The sequence below is a fragment of the Populus trichocarpa genome, chromosome 17, assembly GCF_000002775.5.
Source record: "Populus trichocarpa isolate Nisqually-1 chromosome 17, P.trichocarpa_v4.1, whole genome shotgun sequence".
Taxonomy (NCBI): domain Eukaryota; kingdom Viridiplantae; phylum Streptophyta; class Magnoliopsida; order Malpighiales; family Salicaceae; genus Populus; species Populus trichocarpa.
This window is the reverse complement of record NC_037301.2, coordinates 10,876,916-10,892,797: the sequence shown is the minus strand read 5'-3', so window position 1 is coordinate 10,892,797 and position 15,882 is coordinate 10,876,916. Positions and strand designations below refer to the sequence as shown.

The 15,882-nt window shown below is 34.8% G+C and overlaps 1 protein-coding gene, 2 long non-coding RNA genes and 2 pseudogenes across 3 annotated transcripts; 3 read left to right on the top strand and 2 right to left on the bottom strand.

Annotated features, from left to right (window-relative positions):
* Positions 1-5,072: 5,072 nt before the first annotated feature.
* Positions 5,073-9,884, bottom strand: LOC127904475 (receptor-like protein kinase FERONIA; annotated as a pseudogene).
* On the top strand, positions 7,774-7,898 carry LOC112324820 (small nucleolar RNA Z247; annotated as a pseudogene).
* A 49-nt stretch (positions 9,885-9,933) lies between the features above and the next one.
* Positions 9,934-10,359, top strand: LOC127904474 (uncharacterized mitochondrial protein AtMg00820-like). The gene has a single exon (XM_052448330.1). The coding sequence runs from the start codon at positions 9,934-9,936 to the stop codon at positions 10,357-10,359; it is 426 nt and encodes a 141-aa protein (XP_052304290.1).
* A 584-nt stretch (positions 10,360-10,943) lies between these two features.
* LOC127904488 (uncharacterized) lies at positions 10,944-13,902 on the bottom strand. Its single transcript, XR_008057718.1, has 2 exons — positions 11,520-13,902; positions 10,944-11,395 (listed from the first exon to the last, which is right to left on the bottom strand). It is a non-coding gene; the product is annotated as an uncharacterized LOC127904488 (long non-coding RNA).
* A 645-nt stretch (positions 13,903-14,547) lies between these two features.
* Positions 14,548-14,932, top strand: LOC127904489 (uncharacterized). The gene is made up of 2 exons (XR_008057719.1): positions 14,548-14,708; positions 14,788-14,932. It is a non-coding gene; the product is annotated as an uncharacterized LOC127904489 (long non-coding RNA).
* The last annotated feature ends 950 nt before the right edge of the window (positions 14,933-15,882 follow it).

The window sequence follows — 15,882 nt, the reverse complement described above, 5'->3', positions numbered from 1 at the left end:
CAAATTTAAAAGGTGAAAAAACCAAAGGAGGATTGAATTGAAAGAAAATTTTAAATGCATGGATAATCTAAAATAAAAAAAATAACAATAAAAGAAGAGGGACCAAATCTAAAAAAAAATAAAATTGAATTGCTATTTTGAAAATATGCAGAGGAAGTCTTAGAAACTGAGGAGAAAAGGGGAAAGAAGATTGGAAAAAAAAAACAACAACCAGCGGTGCAAAATCTAACCTTTTATTACCATACGAGTTGTCTAGGAATGGATCGGCGATGTCACGAGGATTAAACCACAATCATAGAAGTTAGAGTTTGGCTGTAAAACGATGCCTCATGACTCATGTGTTGTCTCAACAAAACGGAAGCACTAGTGCGTGACCGTATAAATTGCATTTGCACCTGTCCTTTTTAAATAAATTAATATGATATATGCCTATTACTAAAGTGCATTTTATCAAACTTAATAATTACAAAAAAAACAAAAAAGAAAAGACAAAAACAAAACTCCTTGACGAAGGGCAAAGACAATTCCAATGCAAGGACACTTCAGCTTTTCACTGTGCACGTGAAAAGAAATACTTGAAAGCATAGTTTTGAAACCCGGTCCGGCCCGACGGGTCGACTCGGGGCTGGAACCGGGCCGGGTTGAAGAAAAAACAGAAGAAAAAAAAACCCGGTGTGATCCGGCAAGACCTGGTCAAGACCTAGTTGCAAATCTGTTAACTTTTGTTTTGATTTAAAAAAAATAAACTAACCCGGCCGACCTGGTCAAAACCCAGAACCCGGGTCTTGGACCGGACCGGCTACCAAACCGGATTTTAAAACTATGCTTGAAAATGCCCCTCTCCACCTGTCCATTATTTTTTATTCAAAAGGGCATATTGCTCATTTTACCATGAAAGTAAAAATAAAAAAAATTAATATATCCTATTTCCAAAGTCATTTGTGCTTTTTCTATAAAAGCAAAATCATTATCTCACTATTCAAATCAACATTACCAATGGGTTTGGCTGTACAATAATAAATCTATACTAAAACGGGAGCTCTTTTAGTCTCTTATAACGAAAGACTTATTTACAGGAGGCTTTTTTAACTTTAAATCTAATTAAATTATGCTTGAAGTTGAGAATATATCTTGGATGACGTGATATACACTTTTTAAATAATTGAAGTGGCTGAATGTTTTGTCAAATATTCTTGAATAATTAAAATAGGTGGATGTTTTATAAAGGATGACGTCCACATATACTAAAAGATTCTTTTATATCCATGTGTGTGTGTTCGCGCTCAGAAGATTAGAACCGTAATCTGGATTTTCATTGGCGAATTCATCCTCATCAGAACTTGATATTTCATACAAGGCTTTTTGGAGTTTTTTCTTGTATTCTAACTTTGAGCTCGATGATGCAAGGCTTTCTTGAATTCGACTTTTAGAGGTGAGAATTGTAAATTGTCCTTCTTGAGATGGAGTTGATGGGGATGCTTGCAGCTATGGAGCTTGATGAGATTGTAGCCAAGTATGCACAACTTGAGAACAAGCTTGAGTTTCTCTGAATTGGGTCCGCCATTTTACTTTGATTTTCCTCATGAGATCCAAAGAGTAACCAATATCTTCATCTACATCATTTATTATAATGAAGTCCCAAGATAGCATGGGACACCAAAGGTTGAGATGAAATAAAAAGAGGCAGGAATTGAATTCAAAGGTATTTTTGCTGCAAACAACTCCAATCTTTATATGAATTTTCAGGGAGAATCCTACTTATTGAAGAAAAATATTGCCACCAATTGCTTGAGAACTAAGTTGGAAAATTATTTAGACAATGTTTTGTCAAAATGGATAAACGTATGAATGGTGAAATTGAGAGGGGGAAATATAAAGAATGATCTTATTTAGGTCTTCATTGTAAAATTATTTTTAATTGGACAAATGTGAAGATAACAGTTTCTTGACTTAAAAGGGTTAATGAGTTTTTTTAGGGAGGATTCGGAGGGTAATTAACACAAGTGGGAGTACAAGCAATAGGACAATAACAAGAGAAAAATAATTAATAGTTGAAAGAGGGTAGAACATAAGAACCTTAATTTATAGTTTTATTAATGAAGAGAAAAATTCACTATTTTTTTTTTTACCTCTTTAACATGTTTAGAACTCCTTAAATAAGCTAAAAAACGTAACAAAATTAATAAACTAGGAAACCCCAAAATAAAGAAAAAGAAACAAACTAAGAGAAATAAAATTACCATTCTCAATATTATTTAATTTTCTAAACTAGATAGAAAAAATAAAATCATCATAAAACAAAATATTTTTCTAAATTAAATAGAAAATAATAATAATAATAACTAAGAAATTTTATTTTCATAAAAATCCTCGGCATCATCAATAATGTTGTTGAAGGGGCAATTTGGGATTGAGTATAAGTGAGGTGTTTGGACTAGGTGATGTTGATGAAAGGATTCAAAATTGATTATTTGAGGCAATTAAAAACTAGCCTCACAATAGGAGGTTATACCCTCCTTAAAATATCTTGAATGCTTGATGTTGTGGCTTTAATTGGTTTTAATGGTGTAGGAGTATTTGATTCTTTTGACTTCTTGACCGAGATGCTCATTTTGAGTCTAGTAAAGACTCTTTGACTTCTTCTATGAATTCAATCTTGAAATCAGATTTTGATATATTATCTTGTCAAATTTATTTTATTTTATTTTTTTCAATATTTTATTTTATTTTTTTCAACAACATATTTACATATTGACAATTTATTTGTGAATTTTTTTTTTGAAAAATAAATCATCATGAAAATATTAGATGCACAAAATAATGAATAAAATTTTCTTTTCGATAGTTGAATGATTTTCTCGAGGAACTAACCAGATACCCAAATGATATCGGAACAAAATATACCAGATCAATATCAAAGGCATCAGTTTCAATTATAAAAAAAGTCTCCGGATTAGGAAGCCTTTAAACATGGAAAATTCTTGAGTTGATTTCTAATTAGAGTTTTCACAATTTTGATTATTTGATGATTCTAGGCAGAAGAGTTTTTCTTAAGTCTTTTGTACAAAGGTTGTCATATGGTTCTAAGATTTGTAAAAATATCTAAAACATAATTCAGGCATCCCATAAACCTTTAAAGCTAGGTTTTATCCTTGATTTTATCTAAGGATTTATCAGCAAATTTTATTGATCTGGTGATAAAGGTTATTGATCTAAAAGTAAGTTTGACATATTCATGATGAATAAAAGTACAAAATTAGATTAATTGAAATATTATTAGTTTAGTTATATAAATATAAATATTACGTAATCATTTATCCACGCACAAAAAAATTCCTTTTTTTTTCTTTACATCACAAACTCTTTTTTTATTATTATTATTTGCTATAACTAGTAAAAAAGAGATATAAAGAGGAGATGAGATTGATCAGCTCGTTTTAATACATGGAGAGATTTAAATTATTGATGTAGTCTAGCTTATAATAATTAAAGATTCTGAATATTCAGTAAAGATATAATACAATAAAATAGAGATTTTATATATATAGATAGAGATTTGATCTAGACAAATTATATGAATAATCTAATATATGTTTTTATTAATCAATGAGACATGTCTAATCTTAAAAGGAGATTTTGTCGAGTCAGATTGGATTAACACTTTAAAACTGCATCTCTTATCAGACTGTTGAATCTCTTGGAATTAGGAATCAAGCTTGGATGCTGCTATTTGAGTCAATTTTGTTATTTTTTTAGGTTTTTTTTTTATCTATTATTTAATTTGATTTTTTATTTTAATTTCCTTTGTGCTTTTAGATTTTGTTCCCTAGTAGGTGTAGAGTTTTTTTTTTAATCTATTTATAAGTCTTGTAAACATCTAAGAAAGCATTTTATTAATTTTATTTTTAGATAAATAAATTATAAATTTATAGTTCATATCTGTAATTTTTTTAATGCTTATATTTATCCTTATAGTTCTTGCCTGCGTCAACCATGCTTTGAGCTGGCTAATTATTATTTTTTATTTCATATTAAGTATAAACAGGTAGGTAGTGAAAGGGAAATTAAGAGTTATGCAAAATTGAACAAAAAATAAAAGGTCAATCTTTAAAATAAGATGCCCACTCCGGCGTGAAAAATGGAATATCAAAGGCAAATACATGTTGTTGGCAAAGTTCCAAGCCTTTGGTCCCAGTTTCATGGAAACATCTAATGCACATTATGAGGCAACAAATAGAGGGGACCAATTGGAAATGGAAGAAGTGACCTTTGAAAGGTCTTCTGTGTTGTGTAGTAAGTGACCTTTGAAAGGTCGTCTCGTCAGTTCTGTGTAGCAGTGACCTTTGAAAGGCATCAAAGACTTCCAAGTCGTCGGCGTTATTCAATCAATAATTCATCATTAAAAAAAATCCGCACTTTCCAAGAAAATTAACTTTTAATACATCATAATCAGACTTCTGTATATTTCCTTAGAATTGTTTTTTTTTTTAAAACAAATTATGGAAATATATTGGTAACGTTCTAGAAATGAGACGGCAGAATTTTCGTCCTTAACATGTGTACCTTTCTTTATTGATTTTAATAAATTTAGATATAACTAGTAAATTCACGTTGTTTTATCTTATTAATTTATACAATCATTTTAATTCTTATTTAATATTTGTTTTTCTTATTTTCTCTACAATAAGTTGGCAAGGATAATGATGTCCAATATATTTCGGAAAATAATAACATGAAAGTCTTACAATGTTGTTATCAATTTACTATTTTACTAATACCATATATCTACATGCAATAAATATATTTTCTATTTTTTTATTGTGTGTAAAGAAAATTTTATTATACTTAGAAAGTAATTAGTGTTTGGACTAGGTGATGTTGATGAAAGGATTCAAAATTGATTATTTGACGCAAAAACTAGCCTCACAATAGAAGGTTATACCCTCCTTAAAATATCTTGAATGCTTGATGTTGTGGCTTTAATTGGTTTTAATAGTGTAAGACTCTTTGATTCTTTTGACTTCTTGACCAAGATGCTCATTTTGAGTCTAGTAAAGACTCTTTGATATCTTTTATGAATTCAATCTTGAGATTAGATTTTGATATATTATCTTGTCGCTTGACAAAGATTTGTTTTGACACAATATTTTGATGCACAATATTAGATGCACAAAATAATTAATAAAATTTTCTTTTTTGATAGTTAAATGATTTTCTAGAGGACCCAACCACATACCCAAATCATCTCGTAGGGCCTTCGATGTGCTCGTAGGGCCTGTTTTGGACAATCCGAAATCCGAAACTTTGGCCACCCATTTCTCATCCAGCAAGATATTTGTTGTCTTCACATCACGATGAATGACAGTGTGCTTGGCACCTGTGTGAAGGTAATGCAACCCACGGGCAGCACCGATGCAAATCTCTAGGCGTTGAGTCCATGAAAGTGGAGGATTATCAGTTCTGTAGAGATAATCACGAAGCGTCCCCCGAGCCATATAATCATACACCAGGATCATCTCATTATTATCATTACAGTAACCAATTAGAGAAACCAAATGGCGGAATCTAAGCTGGGAGAGCATAGCTCAATCTCTGTCCTGAACTCGGTTGCACCCTGCTGTGAACTTGGATTCAATCGCTTGATCGCAGCACGATTGACTCCACCATCAAATAATCCTTTGTACACGTTACCAAAGCCACCAACACCAATAATGAATGAATCGTCGAAGTTGTTTGTAGCTGCTATGATCTCAACTAGCGAGAAACGGTAGCATAGTTCAGAAGGTAGAGATGGCCTATGGGTCTTTGTTGACTTTCTTGAAGAGGAAACAAGAGGGCTTAAGTTTGAAGCTGCATCACCAGAAACCAAGTCCTTGAATTTTTGGACTCTTCTCCGGAAAATCAAGAAAAATAGGACAGACACTACAACAATGCCCGAAACAGCAGCACCAATAATGGCGACTGTTCTTCTTAGACTATGCTTTGGCTTTGTTGATGTCGCGCTAGGAGGAGTATTACTAATGGGTCTATCCTGATATACACCAGGATTTGGTCCGGAAAGTCTATCTGATTTGCTCAATTTAAAGATTTCAGCTCCATTCAACATTGCTTCAGAGAAACTAAATGACTGTGGACTAGGGTGCAATGCAATCGACAAATTCTGTACCTCCTCGATTCCTCTGGCATGCATCTTCACTTCGTAAACTTTGTATATGGGAACCCCATTTCCATCAGCCCAAGAAATTATATCTGCGTAAAGCTCGGCAGTTTGATTAGCGATATATATTTGAAAGATTAGATCGCCTTCCCGCAATATAATCGGTATAAACTGACAGAAATGAAGCCTAACAAAATAGGTGAATGTGGAGTGGACCGGAAACTCCCAAGTCATATTGTATTCCTCATTTACAGTAGAATTGGGCCCCATGGTCCTAGCAGTTCGATAGAGTACGTCAGGTGCAGCATAGCGAGTGTGGTTATTATGCTGAATTTGAATAGTGCCATTATATTGATAAACGCTCGGTCTAGCATCCGTCAAGTAATCCACGTCGTTTACCCAACTTCGAAACATGCCACTGTCGTTGTAGGGTTCGATGTAATTCGCAGCCACATTTATTCGGTACATAAGCTCTAAAGCAGTTTCTTTTTGAAGGGGAGAATTGACGTCCTTGTCAACATTATGCAGACCTGGGTCACCCGCAGTCGTGTAATAAAGATTGGTGGGCATGGATACGATTTCAATCCCGTTGATGAAAGCATATGCATCAGCTAAATGAGGATTTGGCGTGAACGTTATGCTCAAATTTTTCTGCTCACCTTCAACATTTAAGATGAATTCTCTGGCGTAACTTCGTTCACCAAGAGGGTCAGTGTAATGGAAGCCACTGAAGTTGCTAAGAAAGGTGTAGCGACCGGATGTGACAGAAAAAGATGCTTTAGACCTGTTGAAACTGTCAAAGAACCATCTCAACCCAAAAGCTTAAGCTATTAGGTAAGGTCCTAGAATGTGATTTATATTATTTTCTAACACACCCCCTCAAGTGAAAGTCCTTTAAGCTTGAAACTTGCACAGGCTCACATTACCTTTGTGCTTAATTTTTATCAAATAAATGGGGATGATGAGATTCGAACTCGAGACCACTTGGTCATCAAGGCTCTGATACCATGTCAAATGTTAGAGAATAATATAAATCATATCGTAGGACCTTACCTAATAACTTAAGTTTTTGGATTGAGATGGTTCTTTGACATGGTATCAGAGCTTTTTAGCTAACACCCTTAAACATATCCTTTTTCATGGCTTCCTCTAGTCCAAACATCACTTTTCCAATTATTAATCATCTTATCTCTATCAAATTAGATGGCTCTAATTATCTTGATTGGGTGTCTCAATTTCTTCCTATTTTAAGGAGTAATGATCTTCTGGGTATTGTTGATGGCTCAGAATCTTGTCCTTCTAAATTTCTTGTTGATTCAAATGGACAAACTACACTCACAGTGGATCCACAATTTATTTTATGGACAAAAAAGGACCAATATTTACTTAGTTGGTTGAATGCTACTCTCTCGGAGACAATTCTCCCTACAGTTTTTGGCTTGAATACTTCCAAGGAGGTATGGGATTCACTGGCCAATCGGTTTGCTGCTCCAAATCGCTCTCGTGTTTCACATTTGAAGAGACAGCTTCAAAATATACAGCAAGGGAATAAATCTTGTGCAGATTATATTCATATTGCTAAAGGCCTAGCCAATCAACTTGATGCTGTGGGCAAGCCTATTGAAGATGATGATCTGATATCTCATATTATTGGTGGTCTTAGTACTGCCTATACTTCTTTCATCACTTCCTTCTCATTTGCAACAAGAGATATTTCTCTCTCGTTCAATGAATTTCAATCTGACCTGCTTAGTTGTGAAACTTTATTGGAAAATCAGACCAAGACAGTACCTCCAGAGGCTGGCTAATTTGCACTATTTAATCAATATCAGGGTTCATCCGGATTCAGCAAAAAACATAGATTTGGTCAACCCAAATATTCTCCTCGCACTCAGCATCCATCATATTCTCCTCGTACACAACATCCATTTCGGAGTGGCAGCACCATCAACACAAATTCTGGAAATTTCTCTAGAAATGAGAATCAGCCTCTATCTACGGTTTTTAACAAAAATCGTACTCTCTGCCAGATTTGTAACAAGCTGAACCATCAAGCATTGGATTGCTATCATCGCATGGATTTCTCCTATCAAGGGAGACACCCACCATCTCAGTTGGCTGCAATGGCAGCACATACTCACAATGTCAATGACAATGAACCATGGTTTGCTAATAGTGGCGCTAACAATCACATCACTACTGCATTGGATAACTTGGCCCTACAACAACCATATCAAGGTGGAGAAACAGTGACTGTTGGCAATGGTGGTGGTTTGCAAATCTCCAATACTGGTTCCACACTTATCCAAACACCTACGTCTACACTTCATTTAAATAATGTTCTTCATTGTCCTCTAGCTTCTGCTAATCTGCTTTCTATTCAATAGTTTTGTGCTGATAATAATTGTTATTTTCAACTTACTTCTAGTCATTTTCTTGTGAAGGACATGCAGACGGGAGAAATTCTGTTGCAGGGATCGAGTAAAGCTGGTCTATATCCGATATACTTGAAACATTTCTCATCAAATAAAAGTCACAGTTTGGTTGCTTTTATTGGTGTCAAAGCTCCAGTTTCAGTTTGGCATAATCGACTCGGTCATCCATCTTCTTCTGTATTCCAACATTTGTTACGTCATTCTCAGTTGTCTGTGTCTGGTTCACAACGACAAGAATCTTTATGTGAGCCATGTCAACTGGAAAAAAGCAAAAATCTTCCTTTTTCAATTTCTAGTCGCGTATCGAATTTTCCTCTTGAGCTTATACACTCTGATGTGTGGACCTCTCCAGTAGAGTCAATAAGTGGCTGCAAGTTTTATGTCTTATTTGTTGATAATTTTTCCCGTTTCACTTGGCTCTTTACATTGAAACACAAGTCAGATGTATTTGTTTGTTTTCTTAAATTCAAATGCTTAGTTGAAAATCTTCTATCTCGAAAAATTAAGCAATTATAAACTGATGGGGGTGGAGAATTCACTTCTTCTCAGTTCAAAACGTTTCTTGCAAATAATGGTATTGTTCATAGAATTTCTTGTCCATACACATCCGAACAAAATGGTATAGCGGAACGCAAACATCGTCATGTGGTTGAATCTGGCTTAGTTCTTCTTGCTCACTCACACTTGCCTAACAAATATTGGGTTGATGCTTTTCTTACTGCCATCTATCTCATCAATAGATTACCCACTCCAACATTAAATAACAATACTCCATACACCAAGTTATTTAATGCAGAACCAGATTATTCTATTCTTAGAGTTTTTGGTTGTGTGTGCTATCCATTACTGCGACCTTATAATGATAATAAATTATCTTTTCGCAGTAAACGATGTATTTTCTTGGGTTATTGTTCCAATTCTAAAGGATATCGATGTCTTAATTCTTTAACCAATAGAGTTTATATTTCGCGACATGTCACGTTTGATGAGCATGTGTTTCCAGCTAAGGATATATATTCAGCTACTCCCCCATAACAGGATTGTCCCTCTACTATCTCTCACACGGAATTGGCAAGTAAGTTTTTATCTCTTCCACTCACTTCAAACTTATCTACTCTTATTTCTCCTGCTGTTACCACATCTGCAGATATTTCCCCACAAGATCCATCATCCTCTTTATCTCTTCCAGTTCCACCAATCTTATCCTTGCCACCTGTAGTTCCAGAATCCCCACATCATATGCCTGAGATATTTGCACCAGCAGAATCTATACCCTCTCCCTCCCAAGACATTTCCTCTACTACACAACCGTCCTTAGAGTGTTCTTCTCTACCTTCTTAGATGATTACTCGTAGCATTACTGGATCTCTCAAACCTAAACAACTTTCTGACTTTCACCTCTATCACTCTACAAAACATCCTCTCAAAGCCCTTTATACTATCATCCTTCCTCCTGAACCAACTACCTTTTCACAGGCCTCAAAGAGCCCACATTGGAGAGATTCCATGACTGTCGAATATAATGCTTTAATATCCAATGGTACTTGGACTTTGTGTCCACGACCCTCTCATAAACATGTGATTCGAAACAAGTGGGTTTACAAACTTAAACAAAAATCAGATGGCACTATTGATCGTTATAAGGCAAGGCTTGTGGCAAAGGGTTTTGAGCAACAAGATGGCATCGATTACACTGAGACTTTTAGTCTAGTTATTAAACCAGCTACTATTCGTCTCATTCTTGCTCTTGCAGTTCATTATGATTGAATTATTCGGCAATTAGATGTTTCAAATGCCTTTTTACATGGACAGTTGACGGACGAAGTATTTATGGAACAACCACAAGGCTTTGTGGATTCATCTCAGTCTGATTCTGTTTGTCACCTCCACAAATCTCTTTACGGCTTGAAACAAGCTCCTCGTGCCTGGTTTCAACGTCTCTCCCAGGTACTTCTTGATCTTGGTTTTATGGGATCCACTGTGGATACATCACTATTTGTATTTCTTCAAGAGGCAATGCGTATTTATGTTCTGATTTACGTTGACGATATTATTGTTACAAGCAATAAGCCAACTGCTGTTTCTGATCTCATTACCAAGCTTCAACATGAATTTTCAATGAAGGATTTAGGACCGCTTTCCTATTTTCTGGGTATTCAGGTTCACCGAAATAGAGAAGGTCTTCATTTGCATCAATCTAAGTATATTGTTGACTTATTGAATCGTGCCAACATGACAGGAGCTAAACCATATCAGTCTCCATGTATTTCTGGTAAGAAGTTATCAAAATTTGATAGTGATCCTCTTCTTGACTCATCACTTTATCGTCACATAGTTGGAGCATTACAATATTGTACCTTGACAAGACCTGATATTGCATTTAGTGTGAATCAACTCTGCCAATTTTTACATGCTCCCACAACTACACACTTTACAGCTGCAAAGAGGGTCCTTCGATACCTTAAATCTACAGTTGAGCATGGCATTTACTTTTCAAAAGGTTTTTTGCAATTACATGGCTACTGTGATTCAGATTGGGCTGGGAGCCCGGATGATAGGCGCTCCACCACTAACTACGGGATTTTCTTAGGTCCTTGTTTAATCTCATGGGCGGCAAAGAAGCAACCTGTCGTTGCTCGTTCTAGTACAGAGGCTGAATATCGTTCCATGGCAATCACTACTGCTGAGCTCTATTGGATTCGAATGCTTTTCAAAGATTTGCATATTCCCCGGACAGCCTCCCCAACCCTCTGGGTTGATAATATTTGAGCTCTTGCTCTGACATCAAATTCTGTCTTTCATGCTAGAACAAAACATATCAAAATTGATTATCACTTCATTCGCGAGAACATTGTTGCTAAAGATATCTCACCTCAGTATATCAGTACAGTTGATCAAATAGCAAATATTTTTACAAAGGATCTCACCATAGCTTGTTTTCTTCTGCTAAGAGACAAGCTCATGATTCGTTCTCTCCCCGTGAGCTTGAGAGAGGCTGTAACAGAAACAGAGGAAAGTCCATGCAGGACTTCTATGTCATCTTTATCTAGTAGTGGTCATGAATCCTCTCTTATCTTCTTATCTCGTGTAACAACTTCCCTCTGTAAACAATATAAATGTACATGTGATGATACTGAATATAATCAATAAGATTCTTCTGAACTCATAATTGTTTACAGAAACCAGTGTAGGAAGCAGGATTAAAATGGAGGCGAACAAACTTAGGTCCTGTTTTGTTGACACGAAACGTGTAGGTGAATTGGGAGAGAGAGACGCGAGCAGTATAATAAGGTACAAAGCTAGTGGAGGCTACATTTTCTGTGGGATGTGTTGAGAGGTTGTTTTGATCTAGAAGGGCCACTCTTGAGTTGATGTCTGCAGTCCATTGCCCAACGTTTCCAACACTATTGGCGGATGAACCACAATCAAGCGCTATGCTATCGAGAGGGACGTAAGGTGGTGGTAAATCCCCGGTTACAAGGATGGTGAGATGGAGGAACAGGAAGGAGAGGTGCAGAGGTGTGAATAAAGATGAGTTTGTGAGAGAGAGATATTTGCTGCTGCTGCTGCTACTCATTTTGTTTTTGGCCAGAGGAGGAGAGATGAAGAAATCAAGAGGAGAAGCACGCTTTAATTATATGCAGAGAGGTGTAAATTTAAGTGGAGTTGACTGATTCTAATTTTTCTCTTAATCACTCATCTATTATCATTATTGTTTTCTTTATTTTTCTTTAGTCAACACCAATATAAGCTCTCCCATCAATATATTTAATTACATGTTGAAAAGTCAAGACCAAGACCAACACGGCAACGTCTCATACATGAAAGCTCTCCTATAATCCTATTATTTATTCGCAATGCATTTATCAATCATTACACTTCCTTTCAACATTAATTTAGCTTTAGAATGCATGTCAACTACTTAACGTATATAACACATGTCATATATAGTAGACAATTAAGTTCACATGTACATTAAAGAGAACATCCAACGTTTTACAGGACAAGGATAAGGTTCCTAATATTATCGTAGATTAAGAACTACTAGAAATTCAGTTACATGCACAAACTATTCTAATGTCATTATATTACATAAAAAAAGATGAGCCTGAAAACAAAAGATGTAATTAAATTATAGAATAACGAATTCAACAATTTTGTATGTTATTTAAGATTAAGGATAAAAAAACCCTTTCAACATAGTAATTCTCAATGATTTCATAAGAAATATTTAATCTTGATTATTTCATTAAATTTTTATTCCCAATTGTCTTTAATTTTGTTGATCGTCAATTCAATTTAATTTTTCTATTTGACAATAACTACTCGTTTCCATCATTGGAACCACTTAATTTAATTTTTCTCGATCATCAAATATATTGATGCCATTAATTTTCATTTCAGAAACTAGTCATTTTAGTTTTTCGATAGTCAAATATACTGGCATCTTTTTTAGTTTTTCACAATCGATCTATTAAGAACTTATAATGAAATCAAAGAAATTATAAAAGCGCATTATCAAGAATTTGACATGATTAATTAACAAAGATACAATGCACCTACCTGAAATCTGTACTCGAGCAAAAACTTCTTATTGTTGTATTGAACTCGCGACCTCTCCTATGTCATAGGAGTAACTCATCCCATATAATTTGATTTTTTATGAAAATATTATTCAACTCTCAATCAAAACTTAAATTCCAAACCATGGTAAGAAACACAACAATTCTTTTCATGTTCAATCTCATGTTATTCTTAATAAAACATACCAATGCCATTGGATTTTTTTTCCATAATTTATTCTTAACAATCACAATAATACATTTCCTTATACAAAATCATACTTCAATTTAAATTCGGTCTTCATCCTCCTTTTGGTGTTCATTTGGCCGAACCTCATCTTATAAAAAAGAGGGTGTTCGTTTTCTTTTCTCATCAATTTACTTGTCCCTCATTGTATCAATAACATGACATAGGTCTCCTCATTTGATTAGTCTAATCCAAAACAAAGCCCTTATTTGGTTAAAACTTCCTCTTAAAATGACTTGTCTTATTTCACATTGTAGCACCCGACATCGCGGCGGTCTTAAAAATAAATTTTGAAAAAGAACGGATTTATGGCATCCTGTTCTTTATGGGGAATGGTCTTGTTTAAGGAGTCGCCACCTAGTATTATGGTTACTAGGAACCCTAACTGGTCAATAGATATTCTATGATACGAGACTGTTTACGCAAAAGGGAAGATATTATCACCCCTTAAGCGTCCTGCCTGAGGCAGGCTGCATTGCTGATTTTGTCATAAATTGCTAATGTTTTGTTGGTTTATACTATGATGGTTTGCGTGTAATATTCCTGACTCTGGCGCAAGTGAATATTCAACTACGGATATTTCCAACTCTGGCGTTGGTAAATAATAAAACCAAAATAAATTTAAATTAATATTTTTATTCCTGACTCTAGCGTCGGTGAATAAACAAATAAAATAAATTTATTTTTACGCATACACAATTTTTTATTTTTTTATGTAGCTAAATAAAATTAAAATACAATAAAATAAAATAAATTTACATTAGTATTTTTATTCCCGACTCTGGCGTCAGTGAATAAACCAATAAATTTATTTTATTTTATTTTATTTTTTTGCATGCACGTTTTTTTATTTTTATGTAACTAAATAAAATATGATAAAATAAATTTGAATCAGTATTTTTATTCTAACTCTGGCGTCGGTGAATAAAAACAATAAATTTATATTTATATTTTATTTATACATACACAAATTTTTGCTTTTTATTTTTTATTGTTTTGGGCTGGGCGCTGGGCTAGGCCCAGCCAGCCCGGCCCGGTCACTGGCCCAAGCCAGTGACCCGGCTGGGCAAAATGTGGAGCACGCGTGAAGTAATTTCACGCGTGCATTCACTGTGTGAAGGTAATTAAATTACCTTCACACAGTGTTCTTTGATCATTCAATTTCAAAGAACGCAAAGGGATGAAGAGCTGGCGTACCTGCTTCTGGAGTGGCGAAGAGGCTGCAACGGTGGTGGTGACTTTCGTTCAACTGCTTTCCTTTATCTCCCCGCTGTGTGCACTGTTCTCTCTTCTTCTCAGTTCTTGAGGTGAACTAACTAAGAAGGTAATGGATATGCCGGCTTTCTCCAAGTTTTTTACTGACTTCGGGTTCTTCCTTTTCTGCAGGGACGAAGACAATAACAAGGCTAATTCTTGTCTCTGTGTTGCTACTCCCTTTTCTCTCCTTCTCTATGTGAATTTGTTCTTTTTTGTTGTCCCCTCTGGCCTCTCCCTCTTTTTTTTCCCTGTGTATTATTTCTTTCTCTGGGTTTTTGCTTTGTTTTTGCTCTGGTTCTGCTTCTGTTTTTTTTTTTTTTGCTCTCTGGTTTTCAGTCCCCTGTTCTGGGTTTTCTTCTCCCTTTTATAGAGAAGCTTGCCCCTCAACCAGTCCTGCCTTTGCAGGACTGTTATGGAATCCACGAACGAGATCATGGGCAAGAGACGTGGTCCATGATCGGATTTGTTGCAGATTTTCAGGTCTCCGGTTGAATCGGGATGAAGAAGACCACATGGCTGTTCCACTAGCAACGACGACGTTTCGGCAGAAAGTGATATTTTTATTTTGACCCCTGCTTTCTTTGGAAATTTGACAGTTGGACCTCAATTAAAATCCCTTTTAATTTTACCATTGGATTAATTTCAATTAAATCCCTGAATTTATTTAATTAATTAAATCAAAGTTTAATTAACTCCACAAACTTATTAATTCTTCTAACTTCATTAATTAAACTAATCCAAATTTTAATTAAATTTGCAAACTTATTAATTCTTCAATTTCTGATCAATTTACTTTTAAATCTGATAATTTCATCCCTGAACTTTGAATTTGTGTTGTTTTAACCACATTCTCAAATATATTTTTATCCATTCATTTTATATTATTTATTCAAAAATTGAGTTATGACACACATCATCTACCCATACAACAATGCATTCTCTTTACCCTTAATTAGTTTCTTTAATTAATACTATGGTAGCTATACTTATCGAATTCTTTAAATCTCATCTTCCTTAACTTCATTTTGACCGAAACATGTATAAGGTAAAACACTAAGGTTTTTTCTTCGATCTCTTCCCTCTATTCACCATTAATAAATTCTTCTTCCAAGCAAATACACATATTCATGTGCATACATACTTCTATTTGAAACCATCAACAGTACTATTTATTCTCATATCATCAGTAAGCTATTTCTACATCATCACTTCCATTTATCAAGA